The 23,555-nt window shown below is 43.0% G+C and overlaps 1 protein-coding gene across 4 annotated transcripts in view; it reads right to left on the bottom strand.

Annotated features, from left to right (window-relative positions):
• Nucleotides 1–23,555, bottom strand: part of LOC125450882 (nipped-B-like protein) — a 510,140-nt gene that overhangs the window by 223,570 nt on the left and 263,015 nt on the right. For all 4 annotated transcript variants that reach the window (XM_059644995.1, XM_059644996.1, XM_059644997.1 and 1 more), the window contains 5 exons: nucleotides 21,580–21,660; nucleotides 20,824–20,924; nucleotides 20,246–20,387; nucleotides 13,282–13,364; nucleotides 2,119–2,251 (listed from right to left, as the gene is read on the bottom strand). In XM_059644995.1, coding sequence (XP_059500978.1) covers nucleotides 2,119–2,251; nucleotides 13,282–13,364; nucleotides 20,246–20,387; nucleotides 20,824–20,924; nucleotides 21,580–21,660 — 540 coding nt within the window. The remainder of the gene's footprint in view (nucleotides 1–2,118; nucleotides 2,252–13,281; nucleotides 13,365–20,245; nucleotides 20,388–20,823; nucleotides 20,925–21,579; nucleotides 21,661–23,555) is intronic.

Raw genomic sequence — 23,555 nt, forward strand, 5'->3', positions numbered from 1 at the left:
CTGTTATGTTCTATGTTCTCATGCCCCATTATCGCTCTCCTAAGCCCTTTCTTCAGCTCCTTCCTGACTAACCCATATCCCTCTAGAGCCTTTCCCGTTCCTTGTTTCTTAAATCTTACATAAGCATCCTTGTTCCTCTTAACCAGTCGCTTGACCTCTCTTGAGAACCAAGGCTCCTTCACTGGACTGCATCTTCCCCACCTGCTAGGGACAAACATATCGAGCACACGCAGTAGGCACTCCTTAAACAATCTCCACATTTCAATAGTGCTCTTCCTTGACAGCATCTGTTCCCATTTTGTTACCCAGTTTTTGCCTAACAGTATTATAATTACCCTTCCCCCAATTATAAACCTTACCCTGCTGTATGTACCTAACCTCTTCCATGACAATTGTTTATAACTGTTCATCCCATGAATGAATAAAAAAAATCTCTGGTCCTGTACTCCTGAACTCTCTTTCTATACTTGTCACTATTTTCTACTGCTCCAAATCATCTACAAACTTTTAAATTACACCTTTTATGGCAAGTCAGTCAATAGTATGTAGCAAAACACTCAGGTGACCCAATACCAATTGTCTGGGGGACAGCAGTGTATACAGCCATAGGTGCTTTTCCTACTGTCTTTGGCATATCTCATATCCATGCTGCCACTGGTCCTTTAATTCCATGAGTTTTAATTCTAACAAATTTTTTTTCCTCAAATGGATGTCTCAAAGTAAATAAAGCTACAAATACCCACAAACCCTCTTCATTGCTTCAAAGAACTGTCAAATTTGTGAAACATGGTTTCTCTTTTAACAAATCTGTGCTGGCTATCATCGAATACTAATGTTTTTCCAAGTGAGAGTTCATTTTGTCTGAACTATTTCCAAAGTTCCCAAAAGCCAACATTAGGCTTTCTGACCAGCAGTGGTAAGTTCAATTCCTTTATTTCCCATATGCAAAAGAAACTGGAAAATTGTGGCCAGAGTCTCCGTTATCATAGACTTTACTTCCCACTTTACATGCTATGACTGGAGGGGCACCATTTTGGCTCAGTGGATTCCACTGCAGTCTCACAGCACCAGGGATCGGGATTCAATTCCAGCCTCAGGTGACTCTCTGGAATTTCCACCATCTCCCTGTGTTGGCATAGGTTTCCTCCAGGTGCTCTAGTTTCCTCCCACAGTCACATGGATGTGCCGATTAGGTGGACTATGCTAAATTGCCCATAGTGTTTAGGGTGGGAAATGCAGGGATAGATCTGGGTGGGATGCTGTTAGGAGGGTTAGTGTGGACTTGATGGGCAGAATGGCCTGCTCCCACACTGCAGGGATTGTATAACTCTCAGATTTTTTTCAGTAACCTGGGATGTATCTTATCCATACCAGATGCTTCTACCTTCAGCAAGGTTAGTAAACAAGGCATTAGGTGCAGTTCAGACCATTTGGCTTGTAGCAGAAAGAAACATACCCAAAGAAGTTTGCAGATCAAGAACTGCATAGAGGACAGGAAATGACTATTTTTGTAGAGGTTCGCCGTACTTTGGAATGAGCAATCTATCTTTCTTAAAGGAACTTCGCCTCAGAAAAGCTGCAAGTTTATTCAGACTGTGGTCTCCTGGAGCTTGTCTAATGGCCTTAGATAATCAGCAATTTGTTTCCCCACTTGATTCATGCACATTTCATCTCTGTTGTTTAGGGGATCAGTGAATAACAATGATTAATCCACTGGCTGAATGGGAAATGCCTTCATTATCTTTTTATATTGTGCACTCATTCCCTAAAACTGCTCTTCTGATCCTTTATATAAATCCCACTTCAGCTAGTATGTTTCACTTTTGACTGCACGAATTAATTTGGCACTTATAGTTTACATCACAGCACCCTTGTCCCTTGAAGGCATCACCTGCATAACTAGGATGATGGCTGGACTGAATGAGCCTTCCATTACACTTATTCTTCATTTAACGACGTACCGTATCCAAATGAAACCAGATAATTAATTAAATTGCTTTCCAAATTACAGTCTGAGTGGAAAAGTATTCTTGTCATACTCTTAAATTTTGAATTTAGAACTTGTCAAAAACATGAAGCCTCAATTGATAAAAGAATATCTGTGATGAAGCTCCTTACCAGTAATCTTCCCAAGAGACTTAGCAACAATTCTGCTGCTGGCCACTCTGGTTTGTTAACAGTGGAAAGGAGATCTTGGACGAAGTTTTCAAAGAGTGGTCTGTAGTCTTCTTCTCCTTGCTTGCTGCCACACCTAAAGGAGAAAGAGATTCATTACTGGTCACACACCCAAAAACTGAGCACACATTTCACGAGTTCAGAGCCAGGAGTCACAGTCTCAGGATATAGGGTAACCCATTTCGGACCAAGACGAAGAGAAATTTCTTCATCCAGAGAGTGGTCAACCTGTGGAATTCATTACCACAGAAATGAGTTCAGGCCAAAACATTGCATAATTTCAAGGAGAAGTTGGATATAGCACTTGGGGCTAAAAGGGGTCAAACGATTTGGGGGAAAAGCAGGAAGAAACTATTGAGTTGGATGATCAACCACAATCATAACGAATGGCACAGGAGGCTTGAAGAGCTGAATGTTACTAGTTCCTGTTTTCAACGTTTCTATCCAGCCACATCTTTAGACTTGTTTAATTAACTTTTGGCATTTACAGGATTTTGTGCATAAATCTGCTTTACAGGTTGCTTGTCTATGGTTGAAAAATAGCTTGTCATAAAGTAAGAGAGGATTACAGTGTGGAAACAGGTCCTTCAACCCAACCCATTCATGCCGCTCAGTTTTCATAACTAATCTAGTCCCACTTGCCTGCATTTAGTCCAACCCCCTCCATACTTTCCCATTCATGTACTGTCTGAATGTTTCACCTTCACTACTCCCTCTGGCAGCCAGCTCCAGATACTCTCCACCCTCTGAAAATACTGCCCCCACTGGACCCTTTTGTATCTCTTCCCTCTCACCTTAAACCTACGCCCTCTAGTTTTATACTCGCCTACCGGGGGAAAAGCCATCAACTGTCAGCTTTCTACCTTATTTATGCCTCTCAGGATTTTATTGAACTCTTATAAAAGGTCACCCCCTCAGTCCCCCATGCTCCAAGGAGAAAAAACTCGCAGCCTATCCAGCCTCTCCTTATAAATTAAATCTTCCAGTCCAAGTAGCATCCCAGCAAATTCTATCTGCACTCTTTTTAGCTTAATAATATCCTTTCTACAGAAGCTCAACAGAACTGAACACAGTACTCCAAATGTTGCCTTCTAAGTCTTGTTGCAGCTGAAACAAGACGTCCCAACTCTTAAACTCAAACTCTGACCAATGAAAGCAAGCATTCTGAAAGCCTTCTTCAATACCCTGTTGACCTGTGACTTCACGTTCAAGGAAATATAAACCTATACCCCTAGATCTCTTTGTTCTACAATGGTCCCAATGGCCCTACCACTGACTGTGTAGGACCTGCCCTAGTCTGACCTCGTGACGTGCTTTGCGACGTCTCAAGGATGTGATGTGGCCATGATGTCAATGCGGGTCGATTAATAAAAGTGCAGTAAGACATCTATGACACAGGGATATGTGATTCTTCCTCTTGGCTTTTTTGTGGATTAAAATGAGAAAAAATCTGTTTTTAAAATAAAGTATTAATGAATGATTGCTGCATGTGTTGAAAACAAGTAAGTGACTGTTTAAGCACTGTCTACAAGCTGCTGGTTTCAGCAGTGTTGAAATGAACTTTAGAGACCAGTTGGGACCAACAGGTGTATAGCGACAAGTAGGTGATTGCTCTGTAGACTAGTGACAAAGGTCTTCTGCCTGCCAACTGAGATTGGTTCAAGTGACTAAACAGCTTGGGGCTGCAAACGAGATACCATAAAACTATAGGAAACAGGTCAGAAATCACACGATACCAGGTTACAGTCCAACAGGTTTATTTGAAAACACAAACTTTCGGTGCCTCAATCCTTCTCAGGTGTTAATGGGAGGTATTGTCAGGCACAGAATTTGTAAGTAAAGGATTAAAGGTTCACACCATTGATGAGGATGTACTAAACAAACGTATGATGCTGTTAAATCTTTAATCAGTTCTCATGGTAGTCATGGTAGAACAGTCACTGAAGGTCAGCATGCAGGTGCAGCAGGCAATGAAGAAAACTAATGGCATGCTGGCCTTCATAGCAAGAGGATTTGAGTATCAGAGTAAGGGTGTCTTCCTGCAGTTATGGGTGGGGCCATACCTTGATTACCACATGCAGTTAAGATCATGCTGCATTCCCAGATAACCACCTTCATTGTCCATATACCACCAATCTTGGTGTTATCTCAAATATACGAATCATATTTCCTAAATTCTCATCCAAATCATTTATATATGAATAACACAAATAACAGCAGGGTTTGCACCAATCCCTTTGACACACGCTGGCCAAAGGCCTCCAGTTTGAAAAACACTCTTCTACAGCCATCCTCTGTATTTTATCATCAAGCCAATTTTGTAACAAATTGGTCAGCTCTCCCTGGATCCAAAGAGATTTAGCCTTACTTAACAACCTACTACACGGTAATTGGTCGATGGCCTTGCTAAATTCTATGTCCATCGCACTGCCTTCATCTAATTTCTTGGTCACCCCTTCCAAAAACTGAAATTCATAAGACATTATTTCCCATGCACAAAGCCATGCTGGCTATCCCAAATGAGACTTTGCCTCTCCAAATGCCTGTAGATCCTGTTTCTCAGAATCCTCTTTAATACTTTACATAACATGGATATTAGGCTCAACAGTGTGCAGTTCCCAGGCATTTCACTGCAGACTTTCTTAAACAATGGCACAACATTAGCCACCCTCCTATCTTCGGGCACTTCACCTGTAGCTGTTGATGATATAAATGTCTCTGCTACGGGACCAGAGGTTTCCTCCCTGAACCCCCCACAAAGTCCAGGGATACACCTAATCAGATCTCGGGATCTACCTTATGACTTTTAGCACCCCCTCTTCTGTAATGTAGACACTCTTCAAGACATCACTATTTATTTCCCCAAATTCTGTTGAACCGATGCCATTCTCAATGGTAAATACTGATGAGAAACATTCATTCAGGATCTCACCCTCTCAAGGTTCCACACATAGATGATCTTCTTGATCTTTAAGAGGGCCTATTTTCTCCCTTTTTACTCTTTTGCCTCTCATGTGCTTTATTTTTCCTATTCATTTATGGGACATGGGCGTTGCTGGCTAGCCAGCATTTCTTGCCTATCCCTAGTTACCCTTGAGAAGGTGGTGGTGAGCTGCCTTCTTGAACCACTGCAGTCCACCTGCTGTAGGTTGACCCACAATGCCATTAGGGAGGAATTCCAGAATTTTGACAGTGAAAGAATGGCAATATATTTCCACGTCAGGATGGTAAGTGGCTTGGAGGGCATCTTCGAAGTGGTGGTGTTCCCATGTGTCCTGCCCTTGTTTTTCAAGATGGAAGTGGTCGTGGGTTTGGAAGGTGTTGTCTGAGGATCTTTGGTGAATTTCTGCAGTACATCTTTTAGATAGTACACACTGTTGCTACTGAGCGGTGGTGTTGGAGCGAGTGGATGCTTGTGGATGTGGTGGCAATCAAGCGGCTGCTTTGACCTGGATGTGTCAAGTTTCTTGAGTGTTGCTGGATCTGCACTCATCGAGCCAAGTGGGGAGTATTCTGTCACATCTACTTGTAGAATCTCTTTGGGTTCTACCTTAACTTTTCAGCCAAAGCCATCTCATGTCCCTTTTAGCCCTCTTGATTTCTCTCAAGTATAATCAGACACCCTCTATATTCAATTCACTCAATCCCAGCTGTCTGTACATGTCATTTGCTTCTTCCTTTTTCAGTACCAGTGCCTCAAGAACTCTAGTCATCCAGGGTTCCTTACTCCTGCAAGCGCTACCCCTCATTCTAACAGGGGCATGCGAGCTCCGAATCCTCTAATTTCACGTTTGAAAGCCACCGACTTACCAGATGTCACATTGACAGGTAAGGCTGTTTGCAGGCAATCAACTTTTGAACGTTCCTGATCTGAGACTATCAAAATTAGCCTCCCCCAAACCGCTCCTTCACCATCCCCAAAAACCAAATAACTTGTGGACTGGACCTAATGTTTTCCATAGCTATTCCAGAACTAATGAATTATCAACTCTGGTCCCAAAGAGTTCTCCTACTAACACTTCAGTCACTTTTCCTGCCTTATTTCCTAAAGGGAGGTCAAGTTTTGCCCCATCTCTAGAAGAACCATCCACATGCTGCATGAGAAGTTCTTCCTGAACACACAAATTTCTCTCTGTCCAAGCCCTTGACACTATGGCAGTCCCAGGTGACATTAGGCAACTTAAATCCCATAGAACATAGAACGCACAACATTACAGCACAGTACAGGCCCTTCAGCCCTCGATGTTGTGCCAACCTGTCGTACCAATCTGAAGCCCATCTATCCTACACTATTCCATGTACATCCATATGCTTGTCCAATGATGACTTAAATGTACCTAAAGTTGGCGAATCTACTACTGTTGCAGGCAAAGCGTTCCATTCCCTTACTACTCTCTGAGTAAAGAAACCACCTGACATCTGTCCTATATCTTTCACGCCTCAATTTAAAGCTATGCCCCCTCGTGCTCGCCGTCATCATCCTAGGAAAAAAGCTCTCCCTATCCACCCTATCAAACCCTCTGATTATTTTATATGTCTCAATTAAGTCACCTCTCAACCTTCTTCTCCCTAACAAAAACAGCCTCAAGTCCCTCAGCCTTTCCTCCTAAGACCTTCCCTCCATACCAGGCAACATCCTAGTAAATCTCCTCTGCACCCTTTCCAAAGCTTCCACATCCTTCTTATAATGCGGTGACCAGAACTGCACTCAATACTCCGAGTGCAGCCGCATCAGAGTTTTGTACAGCTGCAGCATAACCTCTTGGTTCCGGAACTCAATCCCTCCATTAATAAAAGCTAAAACACTGTATGCCTTCTTAACAGCCCTGTCAACCTGGGTGGCAACTTTCAAGGATCTGTGTACGTGGACACGGAGATCTCTCTGCTCATCTACACTACCAAGAATCTTACCATTAGCCCAGTACTTTGCATTCCGGTTACTCCTACCAAAGTGCATCATCTCACACTTGTCTGCATTTAACTCCATTTGCCACCTCTCAGCCCAGCTCGACAGCTTATGCTATGTCTCTCTGTAACCTACCACATCCTTCATCACTATCCACAACTCCACCAACCTTAGTGTCGTCTGCAAATTTACTAACCCATCCTTCTACACCCTCATCCAGGTCGTTTATAAAAATGACAAACAGCAGTGGACCCAACACCGAACCTTGCGGTACACCACTGGTAACTGGTCTCCAGGATGAACACTTCCCATCAGCTACCACCCTCTGTCTTCTTTCAGCAAGCCAATTTCTCATCCAAACTGCTACATCTCCCACAATCCCATTCCTCCGCATTTTGTACAATAGCCTACTGTGGGGAACCTGATCGAACACCTTGCTGAAATCCATATACACCACATCAACCGGTTAGTCTCGTCTACCTGTTTGGTCACCTTCTCAAAGAACTCAATAAGGTTTGTAAGGCACGACCTTCCCTTCACAAAACAGTGCTGACTATCCCTAATCAATTTATTCTTTTCCAGATGATTACAAATCCTATCCCTTAGAACCTTTTCCAACACTTTACCAACAACTGAGGTAAGGCTCACTGGTCTATAATTACCAGGGTTGTCCCTACTCCCCTTCTTGAACAGGGGAACCACATTTGCTATCCTCCAGTCGTTCGGCACTATTCCTGTAGACAATGATGAGTTAAAGATCAATGCCAAAGGCTCGGCAATCTCCTCCCTGGCTTCCCAGAGGATCCTAGGATAAATCCCATCCGGCCCAGGAGACTTATCTATTTTCACACTCTGTAGGATTTCTAATACCTCTTCCTTGTGAACCTCAATCCCACCTAGTCTAGTAGCCTGTATTTCAGTATTCTCCTCGACAATATTATCATTTTCTAGAGTGAATACTGTTGAAAAATATTCATTTAGCGCTTCCCCTATCTCCTCTGACTCCACACACAACTTCCAACTACTATCCTCGATTGGCCCTAATCTTACTCTTGTCATTCCTTTATTCCTTAAATACCTATAGAAAGCCTTAGGGTTTACCCTGATCCTATCCCCTACTATTACAACCCTATTATTCTTGTAGCTGTGATCTCCCATATTTGTTCCTCAACCTCCTGCTGGCCAGCCTATAGTACAATGCTTTCAAAGTAATCTCGCCATTTTTATTTCTCAGTTCTATCCATATAAACTCAGTGGCCAGGCTCTCGAGAATGTCTTCTCCCAGTTAATCAAAATTTGACAGGAACTGGGGATTGTGGATTGGGAGCAGTTATTTGAGGGCAAATCTACATGTGGGATATGAGTGGCTTTTAAAGACCAGTTGTTTAAAATGCAGGACTTGCAAGTCCCTGCAAAACTGAAGGACTGGAATGGCAGTTTTCAGGGAAATTTTAAGTTTAATCAAAAGGGAAAAGGAAGCATACAATAGGTCTAGGCAGCTCCAAATGACAAAGCCCTTGAGGAGTACAGAGAAATTAGAATGGAATTTAAACGCAGAATTAGGAAGGCTAAAAGGGGCCATGAAATGTACTTAGGAAACAGAGTCAATGAGAATCCCAAGGCTTTTTTCTGCATGTATCACGAGAAAAACGGTAGCAAGGGAAAGTGTAGACCTAGTCAAGGACAAATGATGGAAGTTATGTGTAAAGCCAGAGGAAGTGGAAGAGATCCTGAATGAGTACTTGGTCAGTATTCACCAAGGAGAAGGGCATGACTTATGCTACAGTCAGGAATGAGCGTGCGAATACTCTAGAGAACGTCAATAAGTTTTGGGTATCAAAGGAAGCAGGGTTAATCCAGGAAATTACAGGCTGGTGAGCCTGACATCTGCGGTGAGAAAGCTCTTGGAGAAGATACTGAGGGATAAGATATATGCACATTTGGAATAAAATGGACTAGTTAGTGACAGGCAACATGGTTTTGTAATGGGTCAGTCACGTCTCACCAACCTGACTGAATTCTTTTTGAAGAAGTGACAGAGATAGTTGACGAAGGAAGGGTTGTGGGTGTAGTTTATATGGACCTCAGTAAGGCATTTGATAAAGTCCCACATAGCTGTTTGGCACAACAACTAAAATCACAAGGGATCCAGGGTGGGCTGGTTAGATGGATGCAAAACTGGCCTGGTCATAGAAGACAGAGGGTAGTGGCAGAAGGGTGTTAGTCAGAATGGAGACCAGTACCTAGTGGTGTTCCGTATGGTCAGTCTTTACTGAATCACTTCATTACTGTGTCCAGTTTTGGGCCCCATACCTCAGGAAGGACATACTGGCACTGGAGCATGTCCAGCGGAGATTCACATGGATGATCCCTGGAATGGTGGGCCTAACATATCATGAATGGCTGAGGATCCTGGGATTGTATTCACTGGAGTTTCAAAGGTTGAGGGGAGATCTAATAGAAACATACAAGATAACGTATGGCTTAGAAAGGGTGGATGCTGGGAAGTTGTTTCCGTTAGGCAGGGAGACTAGGACCCGTGGGCACAGCCTTAGAATTAGAGGGGGTAAATTTAAAATGGAAATGAGGAGACATTTCTTCAGCCAGAGTGTGGTGGGCCTGTGGAATTCATTGCCACAGAGCGCAGTGGAGGCCGGGACGTTAAATGTCTTCAAGGCAGAGATTGATAATTTCTTGATCTCGCAAGGAATTAAAGGCTATGGGGAAAGTGCGAGTAAGTGGAGTTGAAATGCCCATCAGCCATGATAAAATGGTGGAGGGGACTCGATGGGCAGAATGGCCTTACTTCCACTCCTATGTCTTATGGTCTCAGGTTTTCTGTTGTTTTTGGTATATATAAATGATCTGGAGGAAAACGTGGGTGGTCTGATTAATTAGTCTGCAGATGACACGAAGATTTGTGGAGTTGCTGATTCTGCCAATGATTGTGAAAGGATACAATGGGATATAGAGAGATTGGTCACTTGGGCACAGAAGTGGCAGATGGTGTTTAATCCAGGCAAACTTAGGTGTGAATTATACTGTTAGTGGCAGAACCCTTAGGAACATTAACATACAGATGGGCCTGGGCCTGCAGGTCCATAGTTCCCTAAAAACGGCAACACAGGTGGCCATGGTGAATAATGCGGCATAATGGCATGCTTGCCTTCATCGGCCAGGGCATGGAGTACAAGCATTGTCAAAACATGCTGCAACTATATAAAACCCTTGATAAGCCGCATTTGGAGTACGTGTACAATTTTGGTCACCACACTATCAGAAGGACGTGGAAACTTTGGAGAGTGTGCAGAGAAGGTTCACCAGCATGTTGCCCAGTCACAAGGGCAATGGCTACGCAGAAAGGTTTAAAAAGTCTAGGATTGTTCTCACTGGAAAGACGCAGCTCAGAAGAGACCTGATAGAGGTCTATAAAATTACACAAGGCAAAGATAGAGTGGATAGTCAAAGGCTTTCTCCCCAGAGCTGAAATTTCAATTACAAGGGGGCACAGACTCCAGGTGAGGGAGAAAAAGTTTGACGGAGATGTGCGAGCAAAGTTTTTCTCACGTAGAGAGTGGAGGGAGACTGGAACGCACTGCCAGAAGAGATTCATGGAAGCAGGCATGTTGGTGACATTTAAGAAGCATCTGAATTGTTACACAAATAAGGAATAGACGAATATGGCCCAAATAAAGGTGGAAGACTTTTTTTAAAAGTTTAGTTAGAGTACGGTGATCGGCACAGGCTTGGAGGGCTGAAGGGCCTCTTCCTGTGCTGTACTTTTCTTTTGAACTGCTGTGATGTTCTTCCAAATCTAAAGTGCAATTCCCCCTCCTGTCTTGCCTCCCCTTTCAAAGGACAAAGAACAAAGAAAATTACAGCACAGGAACAGGCCCTTAGGCCCTCCAAGCCTCCGCCAATCCAGATCCTCTGTCAAAGCCTGTCATCCATTTTCTAAGGGTCTGTGTCCATTTGCTCCCCGACCATCCATGTACCTGTCCAGATACATCTTAAAAGACACTAATGTGTCTGCGTCTACCACCTCCGCTGGCAATGCGTTCCAGGCACCCACCACCCTCTACGTAAAGAACTTTCCGCTCATATCTCCCATAAACTTTCCTCCTCTCACTTTGAACTCATGACCCCTAGTAATTGAATCCCCCACTGTGGGAAAAAGCTTCTTGCTATCCACCTTGTCTATACCCCTCATGATTTTGTAGACCTCAATCAGGTCCCCCCTCAATCTCCGTCTTTCTAATGAAAATAATCCTCATCTACTCAACCTTTCTTCATAGTTAGCACCCTCCATACCAGGCAACATCCTGGTGAACCTCCTCTGCTTCCTCTCCAACGCATCCACATCCTTTTGGTAGTGTGGCAACCAGAACTGTACACAGTACTTTAAGTGTGGCCGAACCAAAGTCCTATACAACTGCAACATAACCTGCCAACTTTTGTACTCAATACCCCGTCCGATGAAAGAAAACATGCCATATGCCTTCTTGACCACCCTATTGACCTGCGTTGCCACCTTCAAGGAACAATGAGCCCAAACACCCAGATATCCCTGTACATCAATTTTCCATGGCCTCTTCCATTTACTGTATAGTTCGCTCTTAAATTAGATCTTCCAAATTACATCACCTCGCATTTGCCTGGATTGAACTCCATCTGCCATTTATATGCCCAACTCTCCAATCTATCTATATTCTACTGTAATTTCAGACAGTCCCCTTCACTATCTGCTACTCCAATCTTTGTGCCATCCTATAAGATCTGTACCTCGGAACATTGAGCTGCAGTCCTGTCCCTCCCTCAGCCATGTTTCTTGTAATAGTTATAACATCCCAGTTCCATGTACCCATCCATGCCCCAAGTTTGTTTGCCTTACCAGTCAGGCCACTTGCATTGAAAGACATGCAGTTAAGCAGTGCTTCCTGCTGGGTTCTTGCCTGCCCTGTCTAGTACTGGGATTACCACCACTGCCTTTACTATTTAACTTGCCTCATTAACCTCTGTACTATCCTCAAACTTCTTTTTTGTCTCCCTACTGCTTTGTATCTCACACCCCTGCCAGAAGAGTTTAAATCCTCCCAGGTAGCTCTAGGAATGCTCCCTTATGTTTGTAAATATTCTCTCACATTGAGCAGGCCCAGTGATCGTATTTACAAACATTCTCCCATACTGAGCTGGCACAGTGGCTATACTTGCAAACATACGCACAATGATTTTCCCCAGTGACTATGTTTACAAATGCACACATACTGAGCTGGCCCAAAGACTGTATTTACAAGTATTCCCACATACAGCTGGCCCAGCAACCTCTTCATTCTTTAATGGCGTGCAGCTGCAGTTGGCAAGGACAGCCACGTATTGCACATATCTAACCATCCTTGAGCGAATTGCTAGACCACTTCAGGGGCAATTAAAAGTCAAGCAGTAATTGTTCCCTTCTTAACAGGCAGGAGTGGCAGATTTCCTTTCCTCAAGGGTATTAGTGAGTCAGATGGAATTTACAACAAATTGTATTTTCATGGCTCCATTACTGAGGCTTTATTTTGAATTTCTGATATATTAGTTGAATCTTACTCCCATCTCTGCAAAGCATTAGTCTTGGCCTTTGGATTACTGATCCAAAGAAACTGCCATTATGTCAATGTCTCCCCAAATTTGCAAACATTACCAAACAACTGGTCCAGAGCCTGTATTGTAAACAGTTCCGAGCAGAGCTTGCATTTAATCCATACATATGCATATCGAGGCATTAACACTCCCGTGCAGTAGTACAGAGCCAGGATCGAACAATTCTCTGTTCAGCCACTGAGTACACTTGTATGAGGTAGATACATTTGCACTGGAATAACTTAAATACCCGGAATATTACGCAATCTATAGCCACAGTAGCCATCTTTAAAATGATTTGATCCTCTTGTCAGGCAGCATCCAGACATGGCAAAAATTGTGCACATCTTAATATGAATAAGATGTTTCTAGGACGGGGACAAAGACAGGTTAGAAGCAGTAGGGATAGGAGTCGAGGAATTCGGTATCTGCTGTCTCAAAGACTCGGGCACTGAGACGAGAACCTTGTGAGGCAACTGTGAAGCAATGAGACACAACAAAACTTCCACCGCTTCAAAATTAAGACACTCACCACAGGGACTCATTTTCATGTTTACAATTAGATCCTTTGCACTCACTTTTTGAGGAAGACTGATAGAAAGTTCTGGGCCGTTCTCATTGCTGTTTCATATGAGTTGGTAATTAAGACATCTTGATCAACCTGAAAGATGAAACATGGAAAACTAATACACATCTCAATTTGGAACAAAAGAGATGAGGGCCATCCATACACCTTTACAATAAGATACCAAACAAGAGCTATTTTTAGGGTGATATTAGAACAGTATCTGAATGAACTGCCGATGCAGCTGCTACTGCATTAGCAATGCATCTTCTATAAAGTGAAGAGATGTTAACAAATAATCTGTGTTGCAAGTACTCCATCTGCACAACAAGATGTCAATAACCCTATCTCAAAATTTTAATTACAGCTATTCCCAACAATCCATTATTTGAGCATTAATGAGCTATTACCATCTTATTTTAAGAATAGTTCAGCAACAAGAAAGTTATGTGGATAGAACTGAGAAGTTGGTTTGTTTTGCTTTGCTTTGATGTGGAGGTGGAGCCACCAGACTGGGTGGACAAAGTCAGAAATCACACAACACCAGGTTTTAGTCTAACAGGTTTATTTGAAATTACAAGTTTTTGGAGCACTGCTCCTTCGTCAGGTGACGTGAAGAAGCAGCACTCCAAAAGTTTGTGTATTCAAGTACATCTACTGGACTATAACCAGGTGTTGTGACTTCTAACTTTGGTTTTGCTTTGAAAGGGGAAAACTGGGGGGAGATTTGATAGTAGGCTTCAAATTCATGAGAGATCTGGACAGAATGGATAGGGAGAAAATGTTCCTTCTTGTAAAAGGTTACAGAATGAAAGGGCACAGTTTTAAAGTGCTTTGAAAAAAGCAAAGCAAGTAAGGAGAAACATTTTCATACAGTGAATGCATTCTGAAATTCCTAAATAACTGAAGGGCAAAAATTGGGTGGGGAAGAGAAAATAAATATCATGGATATTACTGGAGAAAAAGTACTAGGGAAATTGGTGAGGCTAAACGACAATAAGGGGCGGCACGGTGGCTCAGTAGTTAGCACTGCTGCCTCACAGTGCCAGGGACCTGGCTTCAATTCCACCCTCAGGTGACTGTCTGTGTGGAGTTTGCACATTCTCCCCATGATCTCATGGGTTTCCTCCGGGTGCTTTGCTTTCCTCCCACAGTCCAAAAAAGATATGCAGCCTTGCTGAATTGCCCGTAGTGTTCAGGGATGATTAGATTAGGTGGGTTTATAGGGGAATGGGTCTGCGTGGGATGCTTAGGTGGGTTTACAGGAAAAAGGGTGTGGGTGGGATGCTCTGTGGATCGGCGTGGACTTGTTGGGCTGAAGGGCCTGTTTCCACACTACAGGGATTCTATGATTCTATGAAGTTCACTGGAACAAATAGATTACATCATTGGACAGTAAAAGTAGCTGCTAGTGGAAGTACCGGTAGTGATCTTCCAAAAATAATTACTTTCTAGAAAGGTATCACATGATTAGGAGACCACCTGCATAAAACCTTTATTCAAAAGGGGAAGGAGACAAAAACAGGTAGATATAGGCCAGTTATATTAATGCCTGCTACTGGAAACCTATTTCAGTCTATTATAAAGGATGGAATAGCACAGCATTTAGAAATATATAATATGATCAGTCAGTCAGCATGGCTTCATGAAGGGGAAATCATGTCTGACAAATTTATTACAATTCCTTAAAAAGGTAACAAGCAGCATAGATAAAGGGAAAATGGTGATTGTAATATATCTGATTTTCAAAAGCCTCTTAATTAGGTAGAAAAAATTGGAGAGAAACTTGGCACCTGAAAAGTAATGCGGGAAAACGCAAGACTATGCATTTTGGCAGGAACAGTAGAGGAGCCAAATATTATTTAAATGGAGAAAGGCTGCAGCACAGAGCAATTTGGGAGTCGTCATGTATAAATCACAAAAAGAAGGCGGCCACTCAACCTGTCAAATCTGCTCCCATCAATGGGATCATGGCTGATTTTATCATCATTCGCAACTCCACTTTCCTGTCTTTGCACTATAACCCTTGATTCCTTTCCTGATTTTAAAAGAAGTTTGTCTCAGCTCTGAATATACATAATAACCCAGTCTCAACAGACCTCAAGAATTCCTCAGACTCACTCCCCTCTGAGGGGAGAAATTCCTACTCACCTGTCTTAAACGTGTGACCCCTTATTCTGAGATGATGCCCTCTCATCCTAGGCTCTCCTAGAAAGGGAAACAACCTTTCCACATAAACCTTGAGAAGTCACCAAAAAATCTTGTATGTTTCAATAAGGTTGCCTCACATTCTTCTAAGCTCTAATGCGTACAGGCCCAACCCCTTCAACCTTTCCAGATAAGATAGTCCCTCTGTATTTGGGATCAGCCAAGTGAACCTTCTCTGGGCTGCCTCCAAATGCCAGTCTATCTTTCTGTAGGTAAGGGGCCCAAAACTGCTCTCAGTATTCTAGCTGTGGCTTGACTAGTGCCTTGTATAGTTTTAGAGACACTTCCCTGCTTTTATTCTCCATTCCTTTTGAAATAAATGCCAGTCCATTTCCCTTCTGGTGTACTTAAGACAGGACTGTGCAGGTTGACCTCAGGTTGTGAATGGTGGAATGTGGACATGAGTCCAAGTGTTGGCAAGGGGACACGGGTGAATGAAGGCTGTAGCAACTGGTCAGCTTAGCTGGTGAGAGGCTAGTTGATGGCTCGGAAGAGAGAATTTTGGAGATTGCACGAATGAGAGGCTGGGAGCTCATGGCACCAGTGTAGCAAGCTGATTGGCTTCATCACTGAGCACTGTCAGGGAGACGGAGAGTTCATAAAACCACGAGGAAAACAATGGCTTCAGTCTTCATGCTATTTAACTGGAAGACTATTCCTGCGGATCCAGTACAGGATGTGGGAGAAATAAGACGGAGGAACAGCAAGGGAGTAGTCACCTCGTTAGGGGTTTACTACAGGCCCCCCAATAGCCGCAGGGAGATTGAAGAAAGCATAGGTCGACAGATTTTGGAAAAGTGTGCACGCAGTAGGGTTGTCGTAATGGGTGACTTTAACTTTCCTAATATTGATTGGAACCTCCTTCGAGCAGAAGATTTGAATGGAGCTGTTTTTGTAAGGTGTGTTCAGGAGGGTTTCCTAACGCAGTACGTTGACAGGCCGACGAGGGGAGAGGCCATCCTAGACTTGATGCTCGGAAACGAGCCGGGGCAGGTATCAGATCTTGTGGCGGGAGAGCATTTTGGTGATAGTGACCATAACTGCCTCACATTCTACATAGCTATGGAGAAGGAGAGGATTAGGCAAAACGGGAGGATATTTAATTGGGGAAGAGGAAACTATGATGCGATTAGACATGAGTTAGGAAGCATGGACTGGGAGCAGTTGTTCCATGGTAAGGGAACTATAGACATGTGGAGACTGTTTAAGGAACAGTTGTTGGGAGTGATGAGTAAATATGTCCCTCTGAGACAGGCAAGAATGGGTAAGATAAAGGAACCTTGGATGACGAGAGCGGTGGAGCTTCTTGTGAAAAGGAAGAAGGTAGCTTACATAAGGTGGAGGAAGCTAGGGTCAAGTTCAGCTAGAGAGGATTACATGCAGGCAAGGAAGGAGCTCAAAAATGGTCTGAGGAGAGCCAGGAGGGGGCACGAGAAAGGCTTGGCAGAAGGAATCCGGGAAAACACAAAGGCATTTTACACTTACGTGAGGAATAAGAGAATGATCAAAGAAAGAGTAGGGCCGATCAGGGATAGCATAGGGAACTTGTGTGTGGAGCCTGAGGAGGTAGGGGAAGCCCTAAATAAGTTTTTTGCTTCTGTCTTTACGAAAGAAACGAACTTTGTAGTGAATGAAACCTTTGAAAAGCAGGTGTGCATGCTGGAATGGATAGAGATAGAGGAAGCTGATGTGCTGAAAATTTTGTCAAACATTAAGATTGACAAGTCGCCAGGCCCGGACCAGATTTGTCCTCGGCTGCTTTGGGAAGCGAGAAATGCAATTGCTTCGCCACTTGTGAAGATCTTTGCATCCTCGCTCTCCACTGGAGTCGTACCTGAGGACTGGAGAGAGGCAAATGTAATTCCTCTCTTCAAGAAAGGAAATAGGGAAATCCCCGGCAATTATAGACCGGTAAGTCTCACGTCTGTCGTCTGCAAGGTGTTAGAAAGGATTCTGAGGGATAAGATTTATGACCATCTGGAAGAGCATGGCTTGATCAAATACAGTCAACACGGCTTTGAGAGGGGTAGGTCATGCCTTACAAACCTTATCGAGTTTTTTGAGGATGTGACTAGAAAAGTTGATGAGGGTCGAGCTGTGGATGTGGTGTATATGGACTTCAGTAAGGCATTTGATAAGGTTCCCCATGGTAGGCTCATTCAGAAGGTCAGGAGGAATGGGATACAGGGGAACTTAGCTGCTTGGATACAGAATTGGCTGGCCAACAGAAGACAGCGAGTGGTAGTAGAAGGAAAATATTCTGCCTGGAAGTCAGTGGTGAGTGGGGTTCCACAGGGCTCTGTCCTTGGGCCTCTACTGTTTGTAATTTTTATTAATGACTTGGATGAGGGGATTGAAGGATGGGTCAGCAAGTTTGCAGATGACACAAATGTCGGAGGTGTCGTTGACAGTGTAGAGGGCTGTTGTAGGCTGCAGCGGGACATTGACAGGATGCAGAGATGGGCTGAGAGGTGGCAGATGCAGTTCAATCTGGATAAATGCGAGGTGATGCATTTTGGAAGGTCGAATTTGAAAGCTGAGTACAGGATTAAGGATAGGATTCTTGGCAGCGTGGAGGAACAGAGGGATCTTGGTGTGCAGATACATAGATCCCTTAAAATGGCCACCCAAGTGGACAGGGTTGTTAAGAAAGCATATGGTGTTTTGGCTTTCATTTACAGGGGGATTGAGTTTAAGAGTCGTGAGATCTTGTTGCAGCTCTATAAAACTTTGGTTAGACCGCACTTGAAATACTGCGTCCAGTTCTGGGCGCCAATTATAGGAAAGATGTGGATGCTTTGGAGAGGGTTCAGACGAGGTTTACCAGGATGCTGCCTGGACTGGAGGGCTTATCTTATGAAGAGAGATTGACTGAGCTCGGTCTCTTTTCATTGGAGAAAAGGAGGAGGAGAGGGGACCTAATTGAAGTATACAAGATAATGAGAGGCATAGATAGAGTTGATAGCCAGAGACTATTTCCCAGGGCAGAAATGGCTAGCACGAGGGGTCATAGTTTTAAGCTGGTTGGTGGAAAGTATAGAGGGGATGTCAGAGGCAGGTTCTTTACGCAGACAGTTGAGAGCATGGAATGCGTTGCCAGCAGCAGTTGTGGAAGCAAGGTCATTGGGGTCATTTAAGAGACTGCTGGACATGTATATGGTCACAGAAATTTGAGGGTGCATACATGAGGATCAATGGTCGGCACAACATTGTGGGCTGAAGGGCCTGTTCTGTACTGTACTGTTCTATGTTCTATGTTCTAGGTGGTGGGATGCTTGAACTGGCGGCTGTCAGTATTCAAACACATTGTGGGCTGATGCTGCCAAGGGGCTGGGTGTAAATGAAAAGCAGGAGACGGGGTCAAGGATAGATCCTGGGGTCATCCGAGGGGCCACTGAGAGATGATAAAGCATTGCATGGGCTAGGTTGGATTATGACTACGTGGATAAGAACCTTCTAGAAGTGAATAAGAGGGGACGTGATGCAGTTGGGTTAAAGGGATGTGGGTGGGAACGTGGGAAATAGAAACATAGGAGCAGGAGTAGATCATGCAGCTCCTTGAGCCTGCTCCACCATTCAATATGACCATGGCTGGTCATCCAACTCAATAAACTGTTACTGCTTTCTACCCATACCCTTTGATCCCTTTAGCCTAAAGAACTACATCTAACTCCTTCTTGAAAGAATTCAATGTTTTGGCATCAACTGCTTTCTGTGGTAGAGAATTCCACAGGGTCCTCACTCTCTGGATGAAGGCATTTCTCCTCAGCTTTGTTCTAAAAATCCTAAAAAGTGCTCAACCTCATATCCTTCGACTGTGACACCCCTGGGGTTCTGGACTTGCATCATCAGAAACATCCTTCCAGTGTTTACCCTATCTAGTCCTGTTAGAATTTTGCAATTTTCAAAGAGATTCACCCACGTTTTTCTAAAGTGCAATGAACTTACTCCTAACCTGTGCAGACTCTTTTCAAAAGTCAGTCCTGCCATTCAAGGAATCAGTTTTGTAAACCTCCATTACATTCCTCCATAGCTAAAACATCCTTCTTCAGGTGAGGAGACTAAAACTGCACACAGTATTCCAGGTACGGTCTCACCAAGGCCCTGTACAATTGCAGCAAGACATCCCTGCTCCTATACTCGAATCCTCTTACTATGAAGGCCAACAGCCCATTCGCCTCCTTCAGTGCCTGCTGTACCTGCATACTTACTCTCAGTGATTGGTGCAGAAGGACATCTAGGTCTCAGTGCACCTCCCCCTCTCCCAATCTAACAACATTTAGATAATAATCTGCCTCCTGTTTTGGCTACCAAAGTTGGTGACTTCACATTTATCCACACTTTCCTACATCTACCATGCATTTGCTCACTCACCCAATTCACATTATGCGATAAGTGGGCATCCACATCCCATCTGCATTTGATTGAACATTGGTCCCAATTTGGCTTAAGTATAACTCATCCTGGCCGGTAAAGAAAGGCCCTGGTCCAACAAAGCTTCCACCAAGATCCCAGGAATCGTAAGCCCTCCCATTTTGAGCACCACTCATGCGTCCATCTACTCAATCTGTCTATTTGTATACTCACTAGTGTGTACAAGTGATTATATTCTTCGGGGTAGTCTCTTTGCTGCCTTCCTAAAATCCACTTGCAGGGCCTCATTCTCCGTGTTCTAAGTATGGCTATGGCCTTTTACCCATTTTCTAACACTTTGACTGCCTCCCAGACAAATAATCATTTAAAGGTAATCCAGTCTATGGATTGCCTACCTTCTTGTCTCCATCGTCATCAACAGTGTTGGAATCCTTCTCTGTGGTTGGAAGATGTACAACACATTGAATCAGCTGCAAAACTAAGGCAGTCACCATCTGAATAAAAAGCGGCTCTCCATCCATGTCGCTGCTGTTTAACCTGTTAAATAAGTACCAATAGATATCAAAGCCCAGGTAACTGGCTTTGTCAATACACAAGATTCTGCTCCCTCAGCTAAAACTACAAACACATATTCTGGGGCAATTAGTTGTGTTTTTCTGTATCATTGTGGATTACACAATAAAATCAATTTCCAGAGGTCAAATGATAAAGATAAAGTAATGGATTTGGGTGAGATGCTCCAAAGGGCGGTGTGGACTTGTTGGGCCAAAGAGCCTGTTTCCATACTGTAGGTAATCTAATCTAATCTAAATCTTACTTGAAATGAGTGAGATATTTCTATCAGCTCAACCACAAACCTGCTCTGAATAAAGACTAAACAGATATTGTAAAGTAGAAGTCACAAGATGACTAGTTTACAAAGGGAAGGAAATCTGAGACACAGCTATTATGCAAAAAGAGTGAACTGTGTTACCTGAAATTTCTTAGACTCCTCTTAGTTGTTGGGAGTTTTGCAAGTGAGGCAAACATCTCTTCCAATATCAACTGTCTGTGCTTTTCATACCTTGAGAACACCTGTCAAATGTTTCAAAAAATAGACTTCAGCCAACTTGACAAATTTTACTATTGAATTATTAGAACCACTTATAACACTGAATGGAAAGACAGCCTATCAGGGTGCTTCAGATTTTGTTGTCAGACAACACCACGGGAGAATCAGCTGCATATTCACACTAGCTAAACATTGACAGTAACACCTTTAGTGGAGAGTTTATTTCAGATTGCAACATAAGAAAACTTGATAATATAGTTCCTTTCATACCTAATAGGCATCTCCAAATACTTCACAGTCATTAAGTACTTTTATAGCATACACCATTACAAAGTAGGAAATCTGGCAAATCTCCAACAAAGAGCAATATAATAGCCTCGCTTGAAAGATAATTATTGACCAGGATAACTGCTGCTCTTCTTCAAAAAAGTGCTTGAGCAACTTTTAGGTCTGAGGGGACTGATGTGACCTCAAAGATTTTCAACGGTACAGAACTAGTTTGCCTTGGGTTCATGCTCAAATCTCTCAGTGGCACTTAAATGAGGAGTCTATTGTCTCAGAGCAAGTGTATAACCAATTAAAACTTGGCTGAAAGGAATTACTGAAAATTGCAGCAGATTCATTCAACTGTAGCTGTATTATACACAGTGACTGAATATTTCCAATAACTGAACTTACAGCCGTCACCAACTTGATGCCGCATAGCTGCAATTCACTAACATTTTCCACAAAGAAAGGTGTAATTCCCATGGATGAAACCTAACCATCAAAAGAAAAATCCATATATCATTGCAGGAAGACAGACATCAGAGAAGAAACAGTATACATGACTCAAGAACTTTGCAATTTTTGCACATCTATTCAAATTACTTCACTTTGGTCAGCTCCTAAACATAGTAAATACTATGCTTTAGGAATGAGCAAAACAAAAACTGAAAGGAAAAGATACACCATAATACCAAAGATGTTCTTTGATCTAAGTTGTCAGAGTGGGTAGGAACCAGCATATAAATACAGAAAACAGGAATAAGGTGCACAAGATAAGCATGTTCACAATGATAAAGAAAAGGCGCAGCACAATTTTACACAGGATTCAAAAAATAGTAACAAACACATGAACTGGTTAAGAATGCATGCATGCAAAAATGCAATGATTAAACAGTTGGGCTATCAACAGAACTACTGTTTGAGAATATGGATGTTCTGGTAATAATGGAAACATGGTTTATATATGGGAAGTTCATAACAAGGGACACAATGTGCTCAAAAATAGGGAGGGAGGGTGAGTGAGCAAGACAGGGAAGGATTGGGGAGACAATATTCATTAGGAAAGACACTGCCATGTTGGTAAAGACAAGATGCCCTTGAAGGGTCAAAGACAGAATATATCTGGCTATGAGTTGAGACACAAAAAAGTTACGTCACATTGCTGGAGGCATGTGCTCCCTCTTCTAATTTTTCCTGTCACTGTCTGGACCTTCAAAGTCTGTGCACGTCAGTGGTCTCCAGAAGCAGATATCAATTTGTCCACACAGCAACTACAGTGTACGGGGCCTCAAGCAGCTGCACAATTGCACACAATAGGAGGAACATTGTTGGGGGTTTATTTGTAGACTTCCAAATAGTGAAATAAAATGAAGGAACAAATGTGCAGTGAAATCAAAGGTGAATATAGATTCTAAAGTTGTGATACAGGAGCCTTGAACTACTCAAATATCAATTAAGATAATGTTAAAATAAAGGGTAGGGAAGGAAAGGCATTCTGAAATGCAGGAGGAGAATTTCTTTCACTGTTCAGAAGGAGACATTGCTGGTTCTGGGATTGGGGAATGAACTGGGGCAAGTGGATGAAGTGTCAGCAGGGGAGCATTTGGGTGAGAATGTTTATTATATCATAATGTTGAGATGGAGAAAGACAAGCAATCGGACTACTCAGTATGAACACAATCATATTAAATGGTGCAGTAAACTTGAACGGTCAAATGGGCTACTCCTGATTCTATTTTCTATGTTGTTTAAGTCATTTTCACAACCTAATTCCCTACCTATTTTTGTTTCAACTGTAAATTCAGCCACCATAACTTCAGCCCAGAGCCCTGTAGGACCCCATTTTCATATGCTGCTAATCTGAAGCAGATCTACATATGCATGCCGTTTCTGGCCAGCCTGGTTCACAATTTAAAGTTCTAAACTGGGGCAAAACAATTTTGATTATATTAAGGAAGAACTTTCAACGGTTGACTGCGGGAAGCCATTCACAAGTAAACGAATGTTTGAGAAGGAGACTTTCAAAAGGTAAGCTAACGAGAGGGCCAGTATGTTGCTCTTAGTATGAAGGGCAAGGCTGGCAGGAGTAGGGAACACTGGATGACTACAACTATTGAGGCTCTGGTCAAGAAAAAAAGAGGAGGTCTTTGTCAGTGAGAGGTTGTCCATTTTGGCCAGATAAATAAAAGGGCAAATTATTCTCTAAATGTGAAGCAGATTCAAAATGTGTCAGGGTAGCGAGTTTTGAGAAGATTTGTAGCTCAGGTTGAGGTTCTGGATGTAAGTTTGCTCGCTGAGCTGGAAGGTTAGTTTTCAGACGTTTCGTCACCATTCTAGGTAACATCATCAGTGAGCCTCCAACGAAGCGCTGGTGTAATGTCCTGCTT

The sequence above is a fragment of the Stegostoma tigrinum genome, chromosome 3, assembly GCF_030684315.1.
Source record: "Stegostoma tigrinum isolate sSteTig4 chromosome 3, sSteTig4.hap1, whole genome shotgun sequence".
Taxonomy (NCBI): Eukaryota; Metazoa; Chordata; class Chondrichthyes; order Orectolobiformes; family Stegostomatidae; genus Stegostoma; species Stegostoma tigrinum.